Source organism: Thunnus albacares, chromosome 21 (genome assembly GCF_914725855.1).
Source record: "Thunnus albacares chromosome 21, fThuAlb1.1, whole genome shotgun sequence".
NCBI classification, from domain to species: domain Eukaryota; kingdom Metazoa; phylum Chordata; class Actinopteri; order Scombriformes; family Scombridae; genus Thunnus; species Thunnus albacares.
Window position 1 is genome coordinate 18449078 of NC_058126.1, and position 22551 is coordinate 18471628.

At 42.4% G+C, this 22551-nt stretch overlaps 2 protein-coding genes across 2 annotated transcripts in view; both read right to left on the reverse strand.

The window, feature by feature from the left end:
- The window catches only part of bmp6 (bone morphogenetic protein 6), a 49390-nt gene that overhangs the window by 26562 nt on the left and 277 nt on the right, over positions 1-22551 (reverse strand). The window contains exon 2 of the mRNA XM_044340227.1: positions 20866-21334. Within this exon, the coding sequence (XP_044196162.1) occupies positions 20866-21274 (409 nt within the window). The 5' untranslated portion in view covers positions 21275-21334. The remainder of the gene's footprint in view (positions 1-20865; positions 21335-22551) is intronic.
- The window catches only part of zgc:101569 (uncharacterized protein LOC449822 homolog), a 50024-nt gene that overhangs the window by 6514 nt on the left and 20959 nt on the right, over positions 1-22551 (reverse strand). The gene's annotated exons all lie outside the window — the stretch shown is intronic.

A 22551-nucleotide genomic window follows, 5' to 3' on the forward strand; every position in this document is an offset into this window, starting at 1 on the left:
AAGAAGAGACAAAAATGAATCTGTCAGTGATTAATAACCACAACCTCGGGAGTAAAAAAAAAAAAAAAAACAGCAACCGCAAGTTATTCAATAATCCTGAAGTACATCACGGGCCCCCCGCTGGACCCCCTGTAGTTTCCCTACCAAGCTAAAAGGTCAATGGAGGCTGCAGTCAACATGAGACTGCACTACATCCTACAGCACCTCCACTCCCCAGGGACGTTCGCAAGGATCCTGTTTGTGGACTTGAGCTTGGTGTTCAACACCATCCGCCAGAACTCACCAGCTCACTGTGCCCGCCTCCACCCGTCAGTGGATCACAAACTTCCTGACAGACAGGAAGCAGCAGGTGAGGCTGGGAGAAATCATATCCAGCACCTGAGCGGTCGGTATCGACGCCCCTCAGGGATGTGACGCTGCTCTTCTCCCTCCACACCAACGACTGCACAGGAGACCCCTCAGTTCCACTCCAGTGCAGTCACAATAACTTGGAGCTGAAAACACTCAAAACTATTGAGATGACATTGGACTTCAGGAGGAGCCCCCCCATCACTGCCACCCCCTCCTTCACCATACTCAACAGCACCGTGTCGTCTGTGGAATCCTTCAGGTTTCTGGGTCCTACAATCTCCCAGGACCTGAAGTGGGAGTCCAACATCAACACAGTGATTAAAAAGGCCCAGCAGAGGATGTACTTCCTGCGCCAGCTCAGGAAATACAACCTGCCTGATCCAGTTTTACACTGCGGTCATTGAGTCTGTTCTCTGCACTTCCATCACTGTCTGGTTTGGGTCGGCCACCAAAAAGGACAGGATCAGACTACACCGGACGGTCGGGTCTGCGGAAAAGATTATCGGTGCCGACCTGCCCACCATCCAGGATCTGTACACCTCCAGAGTCAGGAAACGGGCAGGGAAAAAATCACTGCAGACCCCTCACACCCCTGGACATAACCTGTTCCACCTTCTCCCCTCTGGAAGGCGCTACAGAACACTGTACACCAAAACCAGCAGACACAGGAACAGTTTCTTCCCCCTCGCCGCCACACTTCTGAACAGTTAACTCACTGCGGCACTGTGCAATAACCCTGGAACACTATAATACCCACTGTATCTACAAATTATATATATTTATTTTTAGTCTAAAATACAAAATGTGCAATATATTTCACTCACTACTGTATATCTGAACAGACTGTACATACTATAAATAACCACCTACTATAAGTATAACATCATTTTTTAAACCATTTAATATTTATCTCATCTCTCCATGCACTCTTCACTTCTTCGCACTATTTGTATCCTGTTTACAGTTCACAGAAATATAGACAGTCCTTGTGTATATTTCTGAAGATTGTTGTGTTGGTATTCTGTGAGGATGCGATCAACAATTTTGGAAGTATGATGGAAAAGTAACAAAATAGAAAGTGATGGCAGCTATAAGTAGGAGAAGGAAGGATGATAGACTGATTTAAAAAAAAAAATAAACAGGAAATAAAAAGAAAATAGTTTAGAGAAAAACTGCTGTGTTCTTCGACGTCAAGCAGAAGAAGCAGGACTGTGTAGGAGAGGCCTGGTGGTGGTTAACAGGCTGACTTGTCTGTGGTCAGTGGTCAGCACTTTGCTCGCACTCCTGATGCCGTCCAGCCAATCCCGCGTTGGGACAGCTGGCTTTCGACCGCCTGCATCAAATCCCTCCTGCTTTCACTCACACGTCCCACAACCGCAGAGCAAAACAACCAACAACCACCTCCCCTCACCAGAATGCTTTTTCGACCTTCATTACCGCTATCTGTAATAAAAGGGAACATCGTGGATGGTTTCCTTGAAAGTAATTATGTCATCAGATAATATCTGTCCATTATAAAAAGATGATTATTGAAGGATTTTTGCCTCAAAGCTAAATGAGCAATTAACTTTTTAGCAGCAGCATTAAGGTTTTTTTTATTGCCAGAACTCCCAGAGTCAGGCCTGTTGGTCCAAAATCCTTCAGAATTACATTTCTACTCATACTGCACTCTCAATATATGTATATAAAATATGTTTCCTGTTGTAGGCTTTACCTTTGGTATCCAGTGCTGCAATGTAGATTACAGAGAAAAGAGCACCTGTGACCCAGATAACAGGGTCTTAAAGGAGCTCTTATTAGATCCGTCAGTGAGATTTTTTAAACTAAGTACCAGTGTGATGACAGACTGGGAGAGAAAGAGGCAACTAAAGTTAGTTCTTGCTGCCAATTTAAACTGGATTTTCTCATCCTCCCTACAGTTGCAGACGTATAAAACATTCATTCATGCAAATCCCTCCACCTCAGACAGCTGCATGCTGAACCAGTGCGATGATGTTTTGTGCCATGGGACATTAATGCAAGATACATACGTTATGCTGAACAGCAGCCACTGGAGCCACAATTAGCTTTTACAAGATAATAGTACAATGTATTTCCCTTCATTTCCCAAGATGCTTGAGCTAGTTGCTTTAAAAGGAAGAGTCATAAAGTCAGTGAAATGGTTTAGCAATGTCAGTTTCACAGCACTACAGTTTCTATTTAAAGTACGGTAACATTAGCTAACATTAGCTACCAGACCAAGTAAGGCTGTGGCTGCAAAACCACCGTGTGTTTTAAATTGAGTGGGTTGCGTTTTCATTTTTTTAGAGGAATCGTATAATTTCTCATTTCAAAAGTTACATAAACTTGCTTTGAACAGATCAAATACTTTATTTCTCAAGAGTCCTAAAAAAGTACACTGAGATCATTATAAGTGGATGGGCATGTAATTTCACATCAGCGCTGCCATTCAGAAATATCTTGTGCACATAGATTCTGATCTCTTCCTCTGAAAAAATACACACAAAAAAAAGCATATATGGAATATACATGTCTCTGTAAAACGTTAGCATAAAGGCAGCCAAAGATGCTCCACTAAGCCTGAATCATCACAGAGATAACTATTTCTTTATTTCCCCCTAGTAGGAGAGCTTTACTCTTGGCCCTGTCCTCACTGTAGAGTAAAGCGGCTCTGATGCAATCTGGAAGGTGTACAGGTTTGTTATGGTCCAGATGCATGAACGTAGCAGCCTACAGGCTTGTCAGGGAAGATTTCCCGAGCACACAGCACCTATTTCAACAGCAGCACATCAAATAAGATTCAGGGAACATCTCTACTGGAGTACTGGAGAGTTATGTGCATTGCTCTAGGCAGCTTTGAAGGAGTTGTTCAAGAGGATGAAAATGTGTTTTGCTCGGTCCTGGATATTCAAACCTGCAAGCCACGTTTTCATCAATCTTTGTTCCTCCCAGAGCTATCCCATAATGCACCAGACAACCCACAGTTTACTTCTTCTACGTTCGAACAGGAAACAGTTGATGTTAAGATTTGGCGTGTGAAAAAGTATGATTTAAAAGACAACTTAATGCTCCGGTTTAGTGTTCTTGTAGGAGGCAATGTTTGTTTTTTTCCTCTCGATGTCTCCTTGAAGAAATAGGATGACTGCAGTCCTACTAATGAAAGGAACCACTGACCTTGTTGAACTAACATGGGAACAAGAGGCCAGTGTATCTGTAAAACAAGCTGAACTTTTCTCTACAGTACAGCAAAGATTACAGTATCTACTCCATTACCAAGCTCTTATGCATAAAACATGCCAAAACTAAATCTTTGCTTTCTAATTAAATCTGTAATTTACTATTTCCCATGACCCACAATGCATCACAGTGAAGAGAGAGAGAGAGAGAGAGAGAGAGAGGAGAGGCTGAGACAGAGAGAGACGCAGAATGAAAGTGAATGAGGGAAAGGAAAGAAAATCAAAAAGCAGACATTTTCACAAACACCCTTCAATTAAATTTTTGCACACCAAGAACCTGTCAAGATTGTTAAAGACTTTGCGGAGGGCTAAACCAATAAAAAAATGTTCTGGATGTCCAAGGCATGAGAAGAATCCATCTGTGTTTATGTAATTACAGCCCATAATCTGTCTGTTTTTTCTCTCAGACTTGATGGTTTTAGAGGATAGGTCAGATATCTCCATGTCTTCTATTCATCGTTAATTCCTCCAAAGTACCATCTAATTAAAGGTTTGGCCCGTCAGATTGACTTGCTCGGGAAATTTTTGCCGTTGATGCAATCGCAACTCTTCAGCGATCGCCGCTATTTCATTCAAAAAGAGAAACATCTCATTAAACGGAAAACTTTATGCCGTAAACACTTCACTTTCTGAAAAAGGCTAGAGCCAGCTTTTATACTTCAAAGTCTGAAACGTTTGGCATGGATGCAGGGTGGAACGATAAAACAGACATTAGTTGATTTTTTTCAAAGCTTACAGTACGCACACACATGCACACACGCGTGCACACACACACACCCTAGTAGTGTGATCTGCCTGAGGTGTTGCCACTATGCTTGGCTGCCACCAGGAGCTGTTTTTTGGCTCTTTGTAGTCAGGCAGCTTCTGGGGTCGAGGTACGGACGAAGGGGTTGGGGGTCCGCTGGGAGTCATCATTAGCTTTGAGCAGAGGTGTGTGTGTGTGTGTGTGTGTGTGTATGTCTTTAGAGACTCATCCTGTGCTCTGATCTTCTCCCTTGAACCAGCATCAAAGCCGACACACTGAGCGCCACAGGCCCAGCCAAGGGCCACTGGCAAGAGTGAGAGTTTATGTCCGACGCATGTAGGCACACACACACACACACACACCTCTAGACATTTCACAAAAGGGAGTACACACACATGCGCGTACGGCCTTGTTACCACACAAACATGGGCAATGACATACACGCAGACAGGAATGTAAATGTCAAAGCGAAGATACACAATCAAGAAAAAGGTGGGCGGGAGGGTTTACACTCATATTCCCACGCACACTTTGTGATGCACAGCGTTCACTCGCAGTCCCGGAGGTCAGTGATGTGAGAATTCAGGGCCAGGCAGGAGCATTAGTCCATAGCGAAGATATGAGGCAGCGAGACCAGCCCATTTGCAGGCTGTCAAGGCCCATTAGCAAACAGAGAACAGCAGCCGACAGTTTTAATCTGTGTGTCCAGCATGAATCAGTACAGTGATTTTAGTACATTACTGATTACAGTTATGTGTTCCTGACAGACAGCTGAGAACAGCCAAGAAATGTGTTCAGGGCTCAGCGGGCCGTGCATTTTCAAAGTTAGTCATAAATCAAGTTAAAGTAACAATCTGTAACTATTTTATGGAAATAAATATCCGTTTCGCTACAAAAACAGTGATTTAACCTACAGCCAGCGCAAGAAAGCTTTCACGTTTACTGCTCAAAACAGCAGGTGTGGGGTGTCTTTCCTGGGAAAATTCCTCTGGTGCGCAGGAAGTGATGCGTTTTATGTTTCAAGCCGGTTTGTTTGGAATAAACAAAAAAAACCTGGTACAGTAGTTAGCACTGAAATTTTTGAAAAAAAAAAAAAAAAAAAGAAAAAGAAAATTCACATTTGATTTGTTGTGTCAGAGTACAAGGGCCCTGAAGCCACTCAGACTGTGAAACATTGCGTATGTGCAAATAACTCAAAACAGACAGCACTTTCTAAGACCCTGACGATTCAGGCTGTAATTTCTCCTCTAGCAAACACACACACACATTTATCGATGACCTGGATATCCAGCCGGCTCTTCTTCCATTACCTCCCACAGGTTACAGTACATAATGACCTCACTGGACAAGCATCCCCAGGAACAAAGGCCCCATTTGAACCATATAATCACATTTTTCTACAGCCATCATCCTCCATATAATCCTTGAAAAACCATTTGAGTCTCTAAAGACCCATCCAAAACCATGACACATAATGTCAGGCGTACTGTCCCAGGACACACACGCAAACTCAAGACACAACCACACAGGCTGGGCGATTTTCGTTCCCACCACCCCTTGCTCTATCATCACTGTGCTGCATTCCATACGAGATGATAAAATGAGGTTTGGACACACATCTATCTTTTTTCATTTTGAGATTTTCAGCTAGTTTCGCGATGTGTGTGGGTTCGTGTGTGCGTGTGTGTGTGTCTAAGCCCGAGGGTAGGCGGATAATTTGCTGTAATTGCTCCTCTGCTGGGGCTTTGCTAACAGATAGATATCCAAGGTATGGCTGTTGGACTGTGTAGTATCAGGATTTTCCATCAATGGACTGACAGCTGAGTGGTAGCAGTCATCAGCTCTCTGTTGAGACTCTAGTTGATCTCCAGGTAGCTGGATATGTCATACCTGTGTGTCAATAGGAGATTTTATTCCATCTCTTCAAGCTCTCTTACTCAGGATTAAGATGTGGAGCCACCGACTCTGCAGCAGTGAGAGCGGAGAAATGTTTGTGTAGGGGGATATGTGAATAGTCATGTTTTTCTATTCTTGTTATGCCCCTTGTCCACTACAGTCATGTACTGTAACAAGAGGTAACATACAGTAACACAAGGTAACATATTGTAAGATAAGTTAACATAACAGGCAACATAACATACGATAAGGTAATGTAACACAGTGTTCTGCGCAGATCTAAATTTGCAATGCAACTGTGTTGATCACGATTGGCCGAGCAACTCTGACATCATATGACAACAAGGACTACTAAAACAACCATTTACTATCACATCTGTAACAACATCAGCTGTTGACAAAACCACTGAAGACGTCCTGATTACTATCTTGGGGGAGAATTGGGTGTTAAAATCAGCACAAATAGATTACAGCTCAATAGCTTTGGAGATGAACCACATCATGAAAGAGTGCAAAGAAAAGATTTCTAAAATTAAATAAGCTCATACAAACATCAAGGACTCAACAAGCACAGCGGAACAAAACCACAAGAAAAACAAAATGATTTGATACACTGGATATTGTTTCAGGCCACTGTTATCTTGTATTTCTTAGTCATCTGGGTTTGTTAAATATAGTGAAATTACAAAAACAAACCAAATGTCAGAACATTTACTTACATGCAGATCACAAATGGTGGATTGCAGATACATTTGCAAGTCTTTCAAGGCTCTTGCACACTCACGCATGGGTTACGTGTATGGTGTTTGTTTTGCGTTTTGATTAGTAAAACTTTTAAAATTATCTGATGTTGCAAATCACAGCTTGCATGTTGCAAATTTGGTGAAACTGGTCTGGAGATAAAGATAAGGGACTTCAAAGGTTTAACAAGACAAATGTGCATGTACACACTCAACCTTTTACGCCAATGTCCATAATCAATCTTTACACACTATTTGTGTCTGTCTGAACACTTACAGGTTTAAATGTGCACAGAGACACATTCACTGACATCAATGGCCAGTTGGGATTTCCCCAAAAGCCCCTTTAAAAACAAGTGTTTTTTTTCATTGGATCCTAATTTGAGCCAATCAGCTGTCAACAAAAGACGGTGAAACACCTTTTTCACAATTACAAGAAAATTCTGTGAAATCAGGAAAGAAATGAACTGGAAAATAAACAATGCATAAATTCAATTTTATGGGATGTTAATAAAAATGTAATTGTGCAGTGGAGCAGCTGTCACAACATCCTCTGGTCAGACTAATGATGGCCTACACTTCACTTCACTTCAAATTAAATCAGTGGTCACACAAGATTTGGTTCTGTGTGCAGACGAGCCAGATATGACTTCTAAAAATCGTTAGTGGTGGGAAGAGTACAGAGAAAAGACTGCAAAATTGTTTACAAAAAACAAATTACATTCACTCCTCTCACAATGATTAAGTGGCTCTTTACTGAACTTGTATGTAATACTGAACTTGTATTTAATACAAGCTCAGTAAAGAGACACTTAATCAGTTTTTTGTAAACTTTAACATACTTCAGCAACAGAAAAAAAATAAGGATTCAGTCCTGCGTTGTGGTCACAGCATGCACAGATGCACTTAATTTTGCAAATTTGAAAACTGACTGGACGGATGCTTTCTGCTGGGGTTTGGTTTGTCTGTCCATTTTGTGCCTTTTCCAACATCTTGTTCTCTTTGGGGGCTGTTTTGGCAGAAAAACCATTGGCTGTTTCATTTAGACATGAACAAGCAAATAAACGCAACCAAACACTGCACTCATAAACAAAACCAGTGACACCAAACACTTTGCTGTGTAATGTATGTGACTAACAACAACAATTCCGAAACCAGAATCATTAATCTTGTAATACACTACGCGCTGAAGGATACGTTGTTTACAGTGGATCAGATTCCCGGGATTTGGTATCCTTTGGTTGCCATAGGATACGGGGGAAAAAACCTTTGGAAAGCCAGCAGAGGAAGGTTTGTCAAGATCTATGACTCTCTGCTATAAAATTGGATTGAATTGCAGTAAATCTATCAGCATTTTTTAAAACTAATGTGTTTTTTGACTGCCGTTTGACCAAAAGATGAAATCCCCAAATATAGGATAACAGGTGAACCCATAAATATTTTCTAAGATGCTATTAAAGTCAATATTTATTAGGGAAATTGGTAACCATGGCATACATGGGGTCTGATCATTTAAAAAAAAGAAACCTCTGATCTTGTTCCTTCTTCCTGCATGATTCTCCATCCTTGATGTTCAGCTCCATTTTCTCTGCAATTTATATGGCAGATGATGGCTACTGCTTTCCTCTTGGGTCATGACCACAGACCCTCTCAGAAACAGCTCCCTTGGTTGCTGTAGAGATCAGCCACTGTTGAGCCCTAAGTGAATATTCCGTAAACAGAGATGTACTCCCATGGTTTTTGATGGGAGTCCATTTTGAGCAAAACAAAACATTTCTGTGGGTTTAAATTTTTACCAGGCCTCATTTTTTCATTCTGCGTCAATGCAGGGATGATGGTCGTCAAGAATCCCCTTTTACGGGCCTGTCAGGCTTTGTGGGAAACCATCTGCAGACTGATCACACAATCGTGTGTCTATGTTTCTGTGTGTTTGGTATACCACAGTCTCCTCATTACCTTATGGGTATTTATTTGTGCCCCTCCCTGTATGTGTGTCCCTTTATTTGAATATATTTGCAGGTATTTCTGTGTGTCTTATGTGTCCATGTGTCTCTATGTGCAGCACTACAGGCAGTAAAGAGGCCTGCTATAGTGATCTGTTGTTAACGTCTGCTTTTGGGCAGCAGGTGTGTATGTGTGTGTGTGTGTGTATACGTGTGTCTGGGCTAGGCCGGTCTGGTCCCAGATTTAGAGGAGGAAGCCGGTGTCAGGGCCAGGAGATGGATCTCTCCTGAGGGATCCGATAAATAAGGAAAAAATATCTTTGAAAAAGGGAAACGCAGCTGTTTCCAAAGGAGAAGTCAAAATATTGGTGGCTTTGCATTCCATAGCCGCAAGGTAGAAGGCCAGCTCACCCCGCGATGCTGTTTGGGACTCTATTTTCTCTCTCTGTGAACACCTCCCTTTCTCTTCCTTCTCTGCCTCTCTGCACATCTTTTCTTCCCACTCCAACATTATATCTCCCTATCCTCACCTCTCTGTCTGCCTTTTTTTTTCTCTGCCTTTTTCTCTGTCATGAAGACAGTTGAGCCTCCGTGCGATTCCCTTTGGAAAGTCTGTGGTGACCACAACGCATTTCAGCGGCTTAGAAGCAGAGCACATGATCCACTGATAAATCAGTCTAGCCCGGCCTCAATCTTCCCCCTGGGCTGACTTACATGTAAGACCTACTGCTTGTTTTACACACAGACACAGCTCCAAAAACAGCAACGGTAACCAGATACATGGATATTCAAAAAGCAGGTGGACCTTGAGGAAAATCAGAAAAATAATCAATGTTTCTAATAATACATCTGTCCACCATGTCAACACAATAATGGTGAGCGGAAAGTGTGGAGAAGTTCAGCTTTTTTTTTGTGTCACTTGAGTTTTCACTGAAAGCCAGAAATGCACATCTGAACTACCTTTCAAAATTGTGTGTTATTTCAGTTGGGGATCTCCGGTGGGAACTTTTCCCTAAACACTGTTTCCTAAATCTACAATGCAGTGCACTTAACATGAGGTCAGTTCGGTGGCTCTGTAACTGTAACCAACTGTAAAAAAAGCACTTAAAAAGTGGAGGGAAAAGTTACAGCGATCGTCAAAACCACATTCGTTATTGGAGGAAATTAGTGTGTAATTCTATTTGATTATATTTTGCTACTTTGTAATACCTTCTTTATTTTGGGGTGTCATTTTAGATTTAATCCTATTGAGTGGTTTTACATCTTCTCTTGATATAGCCTAATCATCTGATCTGTCAAAAAGAAACAGTGAAGAACGGTGACTAATAGCCGTGTTTGAAGATAATTCTGGTTCATTACAACTTTCCTGATCTGACCCAGAGGAACACGGCGCTTGTAAACAAAGCTAAAAGTTTCTCCAGATTATCTAAATCACTCTATTTTGAGCTTCTTACAGTGAGTGTGCTACATCAAAGTTGAACCAGGAAGTCTGTGAATTTTTTTCTTCCAAGCAAGTTAATAATACTGATAGTGACGACAAAAATCTAAAAATAATTAACTCCAGAATTATACCTTAATATTATAACTTTAAACCCTGAACAACATGGAAAGCTACGGCTTCCATAGTAGTTTGTCGTTTATCTCAGGTTTGGTTTTAAAAGAAAACGCTGAGAATATAAATGCGTTGCTGTTCGAAATTTACACCAGCAAATGAATGCTGTATAATGTTTACAACAAAACTAAAATTTTCAATTGCCTGAAACCTCAGATCCAGAAAATTATCAAAATCGAATCACAGGATTCTCAGGAGATATTTGTCCACTGCAAAGGCCCAAGACGTTCTGGACCAATATCTATTCATCTGTCCTACTACCAGAAAGAGAGAGAGAGAGAGAGAGAAGTTATTAATAAAAGAGACAGACCGAGCGCTACCTCTCTTCATAATCTGCACAAAGACATTCTGTATTATTCTGTTCATTAGATAAATGTCAGGGCTACATTCCTCTCAGAGCGAACACCAGCTGGGCTTCGACAGCAGCTAATCTCAGACAATATACACAACACATGTGTGTGTGAGTGTATGAACACTTCTTAACATACAGACCATATTGTTCAATATGTGCAACACGGCACTGACAGTAGAAACATACAGATGTACATGACTAAAAAAATGTGAGACTTCCTCTTAGAGAAGGATTCATACTGCAGTGTTAAACTCTCAGTCAGATAAACTATCCAAGAGACTGGTTGGTCGGAGGTGTGGAAAGTGTCCGTACATGAGGAAGGACTGGGCAGAGTTTCCCTTGCACATCCTTAGTGATAAGATCCTTTTATCCAGACTGCCTCACGGCACTGGGAGTGGATACATTTTTGATATGGGTGGCCTCATTGGGAGTTAAACCACTAAACTCTGGAAGCATTACTGCGATACAAACACCATTATCTATCTTCATCTTATTTCTTTCTCGCCTGTCTCTTCTGTCTTATCTTTATTCTCTGTACTTGCAGTTCTCGACCACATCCTAATATTTGCTTCCCACTCTATGTCTTTTTCTCTGATGATGTCTCTAGTTGGAGGCCTCAGCTCTTTCATTGCCTTCCACCAGCTATTGCAAAGATTGATGTGCTGAATTATGAAAGTGGAATGGAAATAGTTCAAAAACCAAACATTTTGGTTGCTCCGAATCAAATTATTTTTCACATGAAGAAAAACATTTATTATTCACTGAATGGAAACGCAGCATATACATATCTTGCCTCTCTCCTTCCTCCGTCAACTTTTTCCTCATCTCACTCTTCCTCCCTGCCTCCCTCCATCCCTCCCGTCTCCCGACTGTTTTCCTGTCAGTATCATGTTTGGAAAGTCAGCCCGTGGGTCAGCCTAGGGCTCGTAAATTTGTCAGCGGCAGCGAGGTTGAAAGGGAGGCTACTTGCTGAGGAGGGTCAGGAGCATCGGCGCTCACATGGGGCCTTTTTCTCACTGCGGACCCGCGGTTGTTGTTTCAGGCACGTCCTCTTTAGAGAGACGACCAGCCTGAGAACATGTGTGGGGCCGAGGGGTGTAGCTTTGTCTGTGACACCAGTATTTTGATGAAGACTTCTTGTATAAGAAGGTGGGAGTCCTGGTTGTCCAAAAAGTACATTCAAACCAATTATCAGTGCAGACACAAGCCAACTCACACACGTCTGTATTTGTCTTCTTGTAAAGACTTTAGTGCGTGACCCTTGACCCTGACCTAAAAGGAAATCTCCACCCTAACACACTTATCACTGTTAAATAACATTTCACCATTGTGTTTTATAGAAGAGAATATTCAAATTTGTGAGGATAAATGGCCAAATAAAGACATTTTTGATATTTTCAGACTGTTCAAATTTTGACAATTTTTTTCACAAGATTTTGATGAAAAAACTCAAAAATTACAATAGATCAGTAGATATATTACCTTTAACATACCCAATATGTCCAATCATAACATTAAAGCCATGTCCGGAGACTAGAAGCAAAGCAACAACAAAAACAGTCTCACTCAAGGGAATTTCCATATTTCTACCTGTTCTGGCTATAAAATAACTTCAAATCGCACACGTGTAAACACAAAGACATTTATGTATACATAAATGTGTATGCAGCCCCCAGAACAAACACACACATACACACACTCCTCCTTCCTCTGCTCCTTCAAGGTCACCAGAGGCTTTAAATCACCTTTCATCTGTCCCAGAGTCTCCCCACTCCTCAAGCATCCTCTGGGTGTGCCTTTTTTCTTTCCTCTCCTCCCTCCTTTCTCTCTCTTCCTCTGTCTCTTTTTTTTTTTTTATTGACTAGAGATAAATCCCTGCAGGCTTCTCGGTAGCTTCACAGAAGAATGTGACAGCAGGAATGTTTACTGTGACATTTATGCCATTCCTGACAGCCGTGGTCATCTCCATTACCAGAACGAGCCTCTCCGGCAGAGCAAAAGACGGGGTCATTATGATAATGGATGGAGTTTAGTGGGCACACAAGGACACGCCGAGTCTGAGTTCAGCGGTTCACAGGTTCACAACCTTTTTTAACACCGGGGCGGGCTAGAAATTCCAAAGGCATACCTACCAGTGTTTACCAAAAGAGCTGTGTCCTGTACTATGTAGTGTAGCATCACATTAATCATCAAAGAAATGTAAAGAATTCCGATGAAGGAGTCGTCTAAGGAGGAAAAAGCGGCTCAGTGCTTGATTTCATAGGATTTCACCATTTAGTTTAGCCCTTTTTTCCTCTCTACAGCAACTTGGAATCAAACAAAATTAATTAAACAGCTCAAATACCAACATCAGCTTCAAGAATACAAGTACTGAGTTACAAGTGTGGACCAGAGAAACACTGGGTGGGAAAGTAAGTATAAGTGTTCTTATTTAAACCAACATTAACTGATTTTTTGGCCACCTGGGGGCAGCGTAACAAGCTGAAAACACACCTAATAAAGTTGATACGGCAATGTTAGCAATCAGTTGCCTGTTTACACATGCAGCAGACACAGAGCAACATTTGGAGTCTCTGGCAGTATGATGAATGATCCAATATTTACTTGCCTTTTAGCTCTGGTTTGGTCTCCACCAGCTCCCGAGAAAAATATCTGGCCTTTAGCAGCTACACGCTCATCTATGTTTACTCGCTAACTTCTCCCACCTGCGTTTTGGTCAGATGCTGTCTGCTGCAGCAGAAACAACGCTATGAGAGCAGTGAATCAAAACAGTAAAAATGTGGGTGTTGAAACAAAACAATGTCCTGAAAGACTCTAAAAAGCTCAGTATAGCTGAGAACTGCAGTCGGTGATAATTCTCTGTAGGTTTGTGCCAATAAGCAACATCTTTCACATTATACATAGTAATTTGATCAAATGTTAATATAAAATGAGTGATTTGCTATTTGTTGTGATTTCCAGCTGTGTCACATCAGTCTAAAGACTTCATGTTGTGTGCAATAATGCCACCTATCAATCAATCAATCAATCAATTTATATTTATATAGCGCCAAATCACAACAAAAGTCATCTCAGGGCACTTTTCACATAGAGTAGGTCTACACCGTACTCTTTAATTTACAGAGACCCAACAATTCCCCCATGAGCAAGCACTTGGCGACAGCGGTAAGGAAAAACTCCCCTTTAACGGGTAGAAACCTCAAGCAGAACCCGGCTGTTGGTGGGCGGCCATCTGCTTTGACCAGTTGGGTTGACTTATGGCATCTACACGTTCATACATCCTCATTGCGTGAGGGCATCTCTGTTCTGTTCTTATAACCACCTGACTTCTACAGGCTGCAGGTGTTTTTAACTTTCAAATGAGTGGAATTTATGGCTTTGGTTTTATTTGTAGCAGAAATGTGGGAAAACTTCAAGAATCAAAACAAAGAGGAACACTTGTTTGCATCTTTGCCTCTCTTTGACCCTCTTTGTCTTTCTCTTTCACATATACAAACTTCATATATACAAACACAGCCTCACACAAGCACACAAACACTAATTCCTGGTTAATGACATCCTCTGCATGGCCTCCTCATAGACAGTTAAACACAAGACAAAGGCTGACAGGTTTACAGCGCTTCGAGCGGGAGAGAGCGATGCAGGAGAGAAAATACACACACACACACACACAGACACATCTTTTACACGCATACTACACACACGCCTTGATACAAGACTCATGCATACTGTATGCACTGAATAAAACTTGATACATGTACGGCTGCACGGAACACATTGTAAAACATACAGTCATCATTTAAAATCATTACAACAATCACTAAACATGCAAAACCACAAGTTTGAAATTGGCTTTCTGATCCCTACAACAAGAACACAATGAAAAGTCATGATGAGACATACTGCTTTAAATATATGCATGTTTTTGTACAAATCTTTAAGTATTTTGAGCCAGATTTCAATAATTTCATGCCAGAATTTTCTTGTTTCGGGGGTAGAAATACCTTTGAAACTGTATTTGAAACCCAATATATGATGTGCTATCTGTTTATGAGTTCATAAAGGAGGCCATCAATATGTTTTTGATCAGCTGTGTGTTTTACTGTGCAGCAAGTCAAGATTCCTTCTAGCTGATGTTCAAAATCAAGGTGTTTCATCAAGATGAAATACAGCTATACAACGAGGCATGGCAAAGACGGACAGAAAAAAAGAGACGTGTAAAGACAGAGAGATAACGGAGAAAACAACAGATGTGTTAAGGGAAAGTGAAGCTCTGGCCCCATCCTCCTCAAGGCACGGTAGAGCAAACAGAGCAAATTCCTCCATGCCTGCACCAAGAGGTGATAAATGGGAGCAAGCGGGCCTTAATCAGATGTTCCGCCAAGGGTTATCAGTTCTGTTCCATAGATCGTTACCAGCCGGGAGTGCGCCGCACTTCACCTCCTTATCTCGTCACACTCCTCCATCCCAAACCACTATCACTCCGGACTGGAATGTCCAGTGAAGACATGAGAGTTGCTGAGAGAAGAAAGGAGGACAAAAAGAAAAAAAAAAAAAAAAACATGGCAAGAAGCGTAATCTCTGTACTTAGCCCCAATCTCAGCCGCCATCTCGTCAAGTCGGAGAGTTATGGCGTGAGAGGGAGAGATATCATCAGGGTGTGTGGGCGCGGGGTTGTAGGATTTATATGTGTGTGTGTGTGTCCATGGTGGGGTGTTAAGAGCATAGTGTGTGACAGAGATGACTTCAAGTGTAAATGGAATGCTCTCTTACAAATGGTTATCTCTGACCTTCGTGTCGACCAACCGAGTGTGTCTGTGCGTACATCTCCATCTATGCGTACACCCCAAACAAAAGGTTAGTCCATTCCTCCACTTGCGGAGGACAATAAAGTCATGAGTAACACAAGCTCAGATGAACAGTAGAGTTGTTCTGTAACACTTTGTCTTTTATGACAGAAATAAAGCCGGACTGGAAAAGAAATAATCCGGTTAACCAGAAATGTTTCCCCCATCAGTCCTGTTTGTTTCTTGAGGCAGCTGTGTGTTTTGCCAGAAAGCCGGACAACCAATACAATCCAAACATGAGAAAAAGGAAGCACTTTAAAACACTGTAACTCAATAAGCAGAATTATTTGTATATCTTGGGCCGTTCTTGAACATCACTGCAAGCTCAAGTGAACTTGTAGCGGCAGTAACATATCTGATACTGTAAACACATGAAAACAAACACAGAGGTTTGTAGTTTGTTAATGTAATTTTTCTCACCATTGTAGGAAGGTTTCGACTGCCAAGTTTATGTCTCGGAAAAGATCCTTTATTCCGCTGCAGCATATCCTGAATTCCTCGATCAATTTCTGGCTAATACTGTTTACGATATGCTTAGAGTTGAGGTGAACTGACGGGTGGTCCAGTTTCTGGTCTCTGAGGCTTTGCAGGAAGTGTTTCAAGACGGTTTAGTGAAATGTTTCCAAAGCTCCTTTCTGCATCAAACAATTGACTCTTTGATCGAAGCCAACTAATTATTTGATCATGCTGGGGCTCTGGGACACGTTTCGCTGCAGAGGAAGTGGCTTACCTGGGCTTATGCGCAAAGAAATGCAGCCAGGCATCATAAGACAAGGAAAACAGCCGTTTAATAAGGGCACTTCATTTCAGAATAAGCCCAGGGCTGTCTGGACCCGGCTAATCTCCTGAAAAGCCACTTCTTAAAGCTTTCTGGCTTGTTTGCCTTTAAAGTGTGGGAGGTAGGATGGTAGAAAACTTGGCTGTTGACTTAGGTAAGAGGGCTAGTGACAGCTCAGCTATAGCCATGCAATGGGGTGTGCAAAGAGGGAGAGGAGAAGGAAAAGAAGAAAATGAGGGTAGTCGTGATGACAGACATGCAAGAAAGCATAAAATAATTTGCTACATGAGGCATGTGTGATTTAACTTTCCAGACATCGGGACAGCCTTAAAATGTGCCATGATAACTTACACCCCATTTACACTCTGCCACTTCATGTGTTTTGGGCGGACTAGAGAGCTCAACTTTTGTCCACCTGTTTAGTTAAAGGATGGATGTTAGCTACGAAGCCACATGTTCTTGTTGTAAATAAACTGCTAAATTAAGTTATTCTTGTAGTGTTTTTTACAGTTACCAAACAGCTGCAGGTGTAAACGACAATCTGGGCTTGAACACTGATTGGCGCGTAGCCCGGGGAAACCGATGGACACATACATCTATGTGGCATCTGGATTTTATCTGGATATGAGACACTTGAAATGTCAAGTTCAAACGGGGCCTTTAGTAGAGAAATTAGTCCACCAATTAAAAAAAAGGGTGTGATCAAGCTCACCTGTATATCATGAAAGGGTAGGAAAAGTAAAACAAGATCAACCCTAAAACCATGAATGGATTTCCTGGATTATTACAGGATCTTCCCTCTCGTACGACCCAGCAGACAAACAGAGGAGGATGGGAGAGCAAACAAGCGGCAGGAGCTTTGAGCCAAACCAAGCTTGGAGAGTCCTCCACACCTGTCTGCCTGCCTGCCTGGATGGCTGGCTGGCTGGCACAGGAGAACTACAGCGAAGCGAACCCATCACGGTTAAATGCAGATGACACAGGAACAACATTTGGAGTTCCTGTTCTGTGACCCGTGAAACCAAAGCCATTTCTGTGCATCCTTGACTCACCATAACCACAAGGTAACAGCTCAGCCACAAAAACCAAACCTGATAGGAATAGCTAATTTTCCTCCGCTGGCTATTATAGCCCTCGCAGCGGCTTTGGATATTTGTTCAGCAATAAGTCACTCCTCGTTAATTGAGTGAGCGTTGACCTCTTGTATTTGTTTTCCACTGGCATGCACCTTTGCCAATATTGGTCAGTGTCTCCCCACTCGATCCACAATACATCACCTTGTGAGAGATTTATAGAAGGTCTGTGACCAGAGACCAGCATATGAAATGGGTAGGTCATCCTTTTTTTCCACTAAATATATCTCAAATGGAGTTCTCCTCAAATATAAATACAAAAAAAAAAGAAACATTTGTACTTTCAACAACACACAAAGAGTGTCTTTTTTGAGAGAATTTTCAGGAGTTTCTGCACATACACTACCACTAATTTCATTTCATTTAATCTAAGTAGACTCATGTGGATGTTCAAGCTAAGTTTATCATAGTTTCCTCATGTAAAATACTTTCATGTTTAAAGTCGGTGTGTCTGTCTGTTACAAAGAAAACAAAATCTACATGCAACAAGGTGTATACAAGCCCTACACTCTAGTTAAAAGCGGTTGTTGCCATTACTCGAGTGCCCCGCTGTGCATTAGGACATGTTCGGAGCTGCAGCGTGTCACACAGCATGAGTCATATGGCACACAGTGTCACGTCGCTAGACCTCAGTGGAAAGCAGGACGTCTGCAAGGCAAATAGTGATGAACATGCTATTTTAGGAATGAAGATGAAAAGGGAGCTGGAAAATATGCTTCTGGTCCCCCAATTTGAAGTTTTCCACCACTTGCTCCACTTTTTTTTTTTTTTTTCCCAATGGGTCATTCTGAACAAGTGATGAAAGCTTAGGAGAACAGATGACTGAACAAGAGGTCTACATGAATCATGCAGAGGGAGGGGGGTGGGGGTGGGGGGGTGGGGGGGAGGTGGTGAAGAGGCATATGGTTCGCAGAGAGCGCACTTGAGACTGGATGTAACGCAGGGGCTCTTAAATCTACCCGTGCCCCAGGAGAATACCCCCAGAAAATGAGCTCTCTATCTATGCTACTGCTGCAGCTGGCTGTGAAAGACATCAGTTCGAGCCGAAGTTTAAATCACTGTCATCATTTTATTTGCTATGGGTCAGTTTAAAGTCTGAGATTCTTAGATCTACGCAGAGGGAGGATTTGCAAATGTAAACAGGTGAGTCCAGTTTTAAATCAGACCATCAGTGTAAACAGAGACACTGTCTTCATATTCGCTTTGATTTGGTCTCACAAACACATTATGTTGTTGCAGTGCCTTTCAATGAGCAACATTTGTCAAATAAGTGCCTCGGCTTGAGCTGCGTCTCCTGCTCCATATTTTTCAAATCATTTCAGACGGATTGTTTGGCCGCTGTGCTTTTCTTCCTTTCATTTATCTTGATTCTAATTTGTAGTTTCACTTTGGCCACACATGATATCCAGATTTTTAGGATGGTTCTGAAACAAGAAGGACCACCCAGGAGTGTTGCAGGCCTCTTTCTACTGTAAGTTTCTAAGTCGCTCCACACCGTCCGCTCTAATCGAGACACATTAAAGACGCATTAAAAACTAATCGGGTGGCGATGACACACGGTAGTCGTGCAAGGCCTTATTTGCAAAGCAGATGGAAAGCCTTGGCCTGTCCAACATTAATTACAATCACATTCAGGGAGGAAGCCATCCCTCCTCCAGGGCGGTTAGGACTCTGTGTACGACTGGAGGAGATGGCAACCTAATCCCCTGGTCACCGCAGAAATCTGAGGGAATCGTCAAAAGATGCACAGGACGTGATTAATCAAAGTGGAGCGCCAGATGTGCAACAACACAGGAGTATAAACCTAAACTGACACAGCACAGGAATACCGAAACCACAGACACACAAACACCATGCCGCCACCATCACACTCCCACACAGAAGCCAACAGAGGGGCTTCGATATTTGAGACCAAAACGACGGCCTCCCTCTGTCTGAATATCTGGTTTTCATCACTACATGTTGCAACACCAATACTCAGAGGACCAATAAGTAGAGAGGCATTTACTTTTTCTAACTCTGGCCGTTCCAATCCTAATTCTCTTCTCCATGTGTGGTATTTAAAACGTCTACAAAAGGTGAGGGGTAAAATATTTAAAGGACTTCCTCTTTCAAGAGCAGCTGAAAGGCAGAAAAAAACATCAGACTAGACTACATTCCTCAGCAGTGATACATTCCCACTGTTCTCATGGCCGGATTATGACAATGCCCCTAGTTCCCAAGAAGAATGACAATCAATCCGGATTTAAGCCTCCTTGTCCGCCAGCGTCTGACTCTGGCAGCGCCTCTGTTTATCTTCAGGCGCTCTGTTTAGAGTCTCCCAGTAAACACTGGAGCTGCTAATGGAAGGAAGAGCTTTGGGCTTTTATGTTCCAAACTCGTTATGATTAAAGTGTTCCTCTTTATCGTCACTGCAGCTAATTAAAGACAATCTGCTTGGATATCACAAACAAGGCGACACAATTTACGCACGGAAACCGCAACTCGCTGCGCTGGAGGTCAACGGCAGGAATAGCCCCTTCATATACAAATACCAGCGGTGGTGGTTGATGGTTTGCTGAGGATACTAGGTCTATTTTCCCCGCGAAGACATAAATCATGGAGTAGATTGCACAGCAACACTGACCACAGAATTTCGGGGCTATAAATGAGCCGAGGAGGGCAAATCTACCCGGAGAGAGGACGTGTAACAATAAATTACCCCGAAACAATACAAACCTCATCAGTTTCCCCAAACCCACAGAGACGACGAGGGAGAATCCGGCCCCTGTGTGGTTCAGACAATATGCTAGTTCATGATCCAATACTGAACGTGCGTAATGGTATGTCTGCTGTGCGCAGTGTCTTGTGTTCAGTGATGGAGTTTTACATTTAAAAGTGGGTCAACTATGAGCTACAGGTGAGGTCAACATAGCTTCAATATGAAAAACATTTTTATTTAGATAAGCAGGAGGCCAAATTCGTGTCATTTATAAAAAAAAAATCATGTCTCTATAAATTCGCGTCATTTGGTCATTTAAAATAGTTCCGCCAGTTCAGGTGGGTTTTCATCCCACTTTACAATCCTTGCGCTTGTATACACCTGTTCACACTTTAGGTCAAACTCGCAAACTGAAACTGTCTGCTTCATTCACTGCCCCCAACACCTCGGCGAATCTGACAGTAGCGCAATTATGCACAAAGAGTTCACAAATAACTGCTAATATAAAAGAGATAATTTCAAGTAACTTACCTAAATTAACGAAACTCATCACCATATCTGCATCATTTAGAAAGGCGGTTTCTTGATATGTGGCCAGAGGAGGGCTCTGGGTCGTCCGCATGGACTGATATCGGTCCAGCATGCCTTCCACTTGGCTTTTCTCCTCGCTAGATATGGTGTTGTATAAGTCCAACATGAAAAGTGGAGCGGAGTTGTACTTTCCGTGTGACAGATGCGGTCTCGGCCTGTGAGGAAGCCCGAGGATGGACAGGATCTCCTTCTGCATCTCCCTCTTCTCGTGCGTCCGCAGCCGCCGGTGGATGAAACCCGGGTGCACCTCGTTGTTCCCATCCAGTGAATAATTACTCCCTGCGACCGGGAACATGCAGTAATAAGCGCTCCACCACAATCCGATCAAGGCAAGCCAGCAGCTGGTCATGATGTTGTCCCGCTGTGCTCTCCGGAGTCCGGAGTGTGTCTGGCTTGGAGCTTCAGTCGCCTATCCAAAAGCAAAATGTGCGTAATGGTAACCAAAGTCCGACCGAGCGCGCTGTTATCTGTTGCAGCCACAGATCAAAAGCGAAAAAGGACTCGTGTGTCAAGCCATTTGAAATACTTCCTAAAGCAAAATGCGCAGAATAGTGTCGGTCCTGCTTTCATTTCTGATTCCCGTAGCGCGCTTTGCTGCTTCAGGATAAAGTGCACCATGTGAAACTTTATTCTGAGCGCTGCAGTTAGTCGGTCAAAAGACACCGATTGATGTGACAATCGCCAGTAAAAGAACAACAACTCCTCTGAAAGAAGCCATTTTACTCAAGCGGGTGTATTTACTCTCCAAAATATATGACTTTCCAAAGTTGCGCACCGACAAAAGCCTTCCTTCAATAACTGAACTGGTCTGAGTGGCGGTCACATACTCCTACAGGCTGTGTATGAGAGTCTAACAGGAATCAGCAGGTTGCAGTCCATAATATGCGTGCGCGCTCGTGTACGTGTGTGTGTATTGAAACCGCCCACTCCGTGCGCACTTAGCCAGAGGTGGAGCTCTTCAGGCTACAAGGACAACTCTAACATCATATTTCCATATTTTGTTCACTGCGGAATAACAGCCTGTCTATTCTAATATAAACGTCAGGTTTGTCTACTTTGCATGTGCATTGCAACATACTTTTCCTGTTACATTCTTTTACAGTCTCTGTGATACAATGACTCCATCATAAGCTCATACTTCTTGATATTTCTGTTTTAATTTCTACATGTTAGTAATTGGATTGTAGGATTCATAAGCTGTAACGTTTTAGCGGTCAGCTGCATTAGTTAGTTTGAGGTATTTCTACAGGTGTCTGTCTCCACAATCTTGGATCACACTTTCACCTTTGGACAGTTGCGCTTCAGATGTGTTTTAAAATAACAGGCCGCAACTCTAATCTGAGAAAAAAAAACACTTTCATAAAATGTCCAAATCTGCTCTAACTAAGCACGGATAAAGGATTTCATCTTTACACATCCAGAAAAGGTGCGGTGTGTCTCTACTCCGCGGAAGCAGAATAAATGTTCTCCAGCTGAGGCACGACCCCTGACGATGGAGAGAGAAACAGCAAGCAATGACGCACAGCACCTAAAGGAGACTGATCATCTTTAAACACTAAGAAATCTAATCAACCGTTTAACTAAACAGTCAAAGGTTAAATCATCTGCACCTTGGTCATTGCCCTT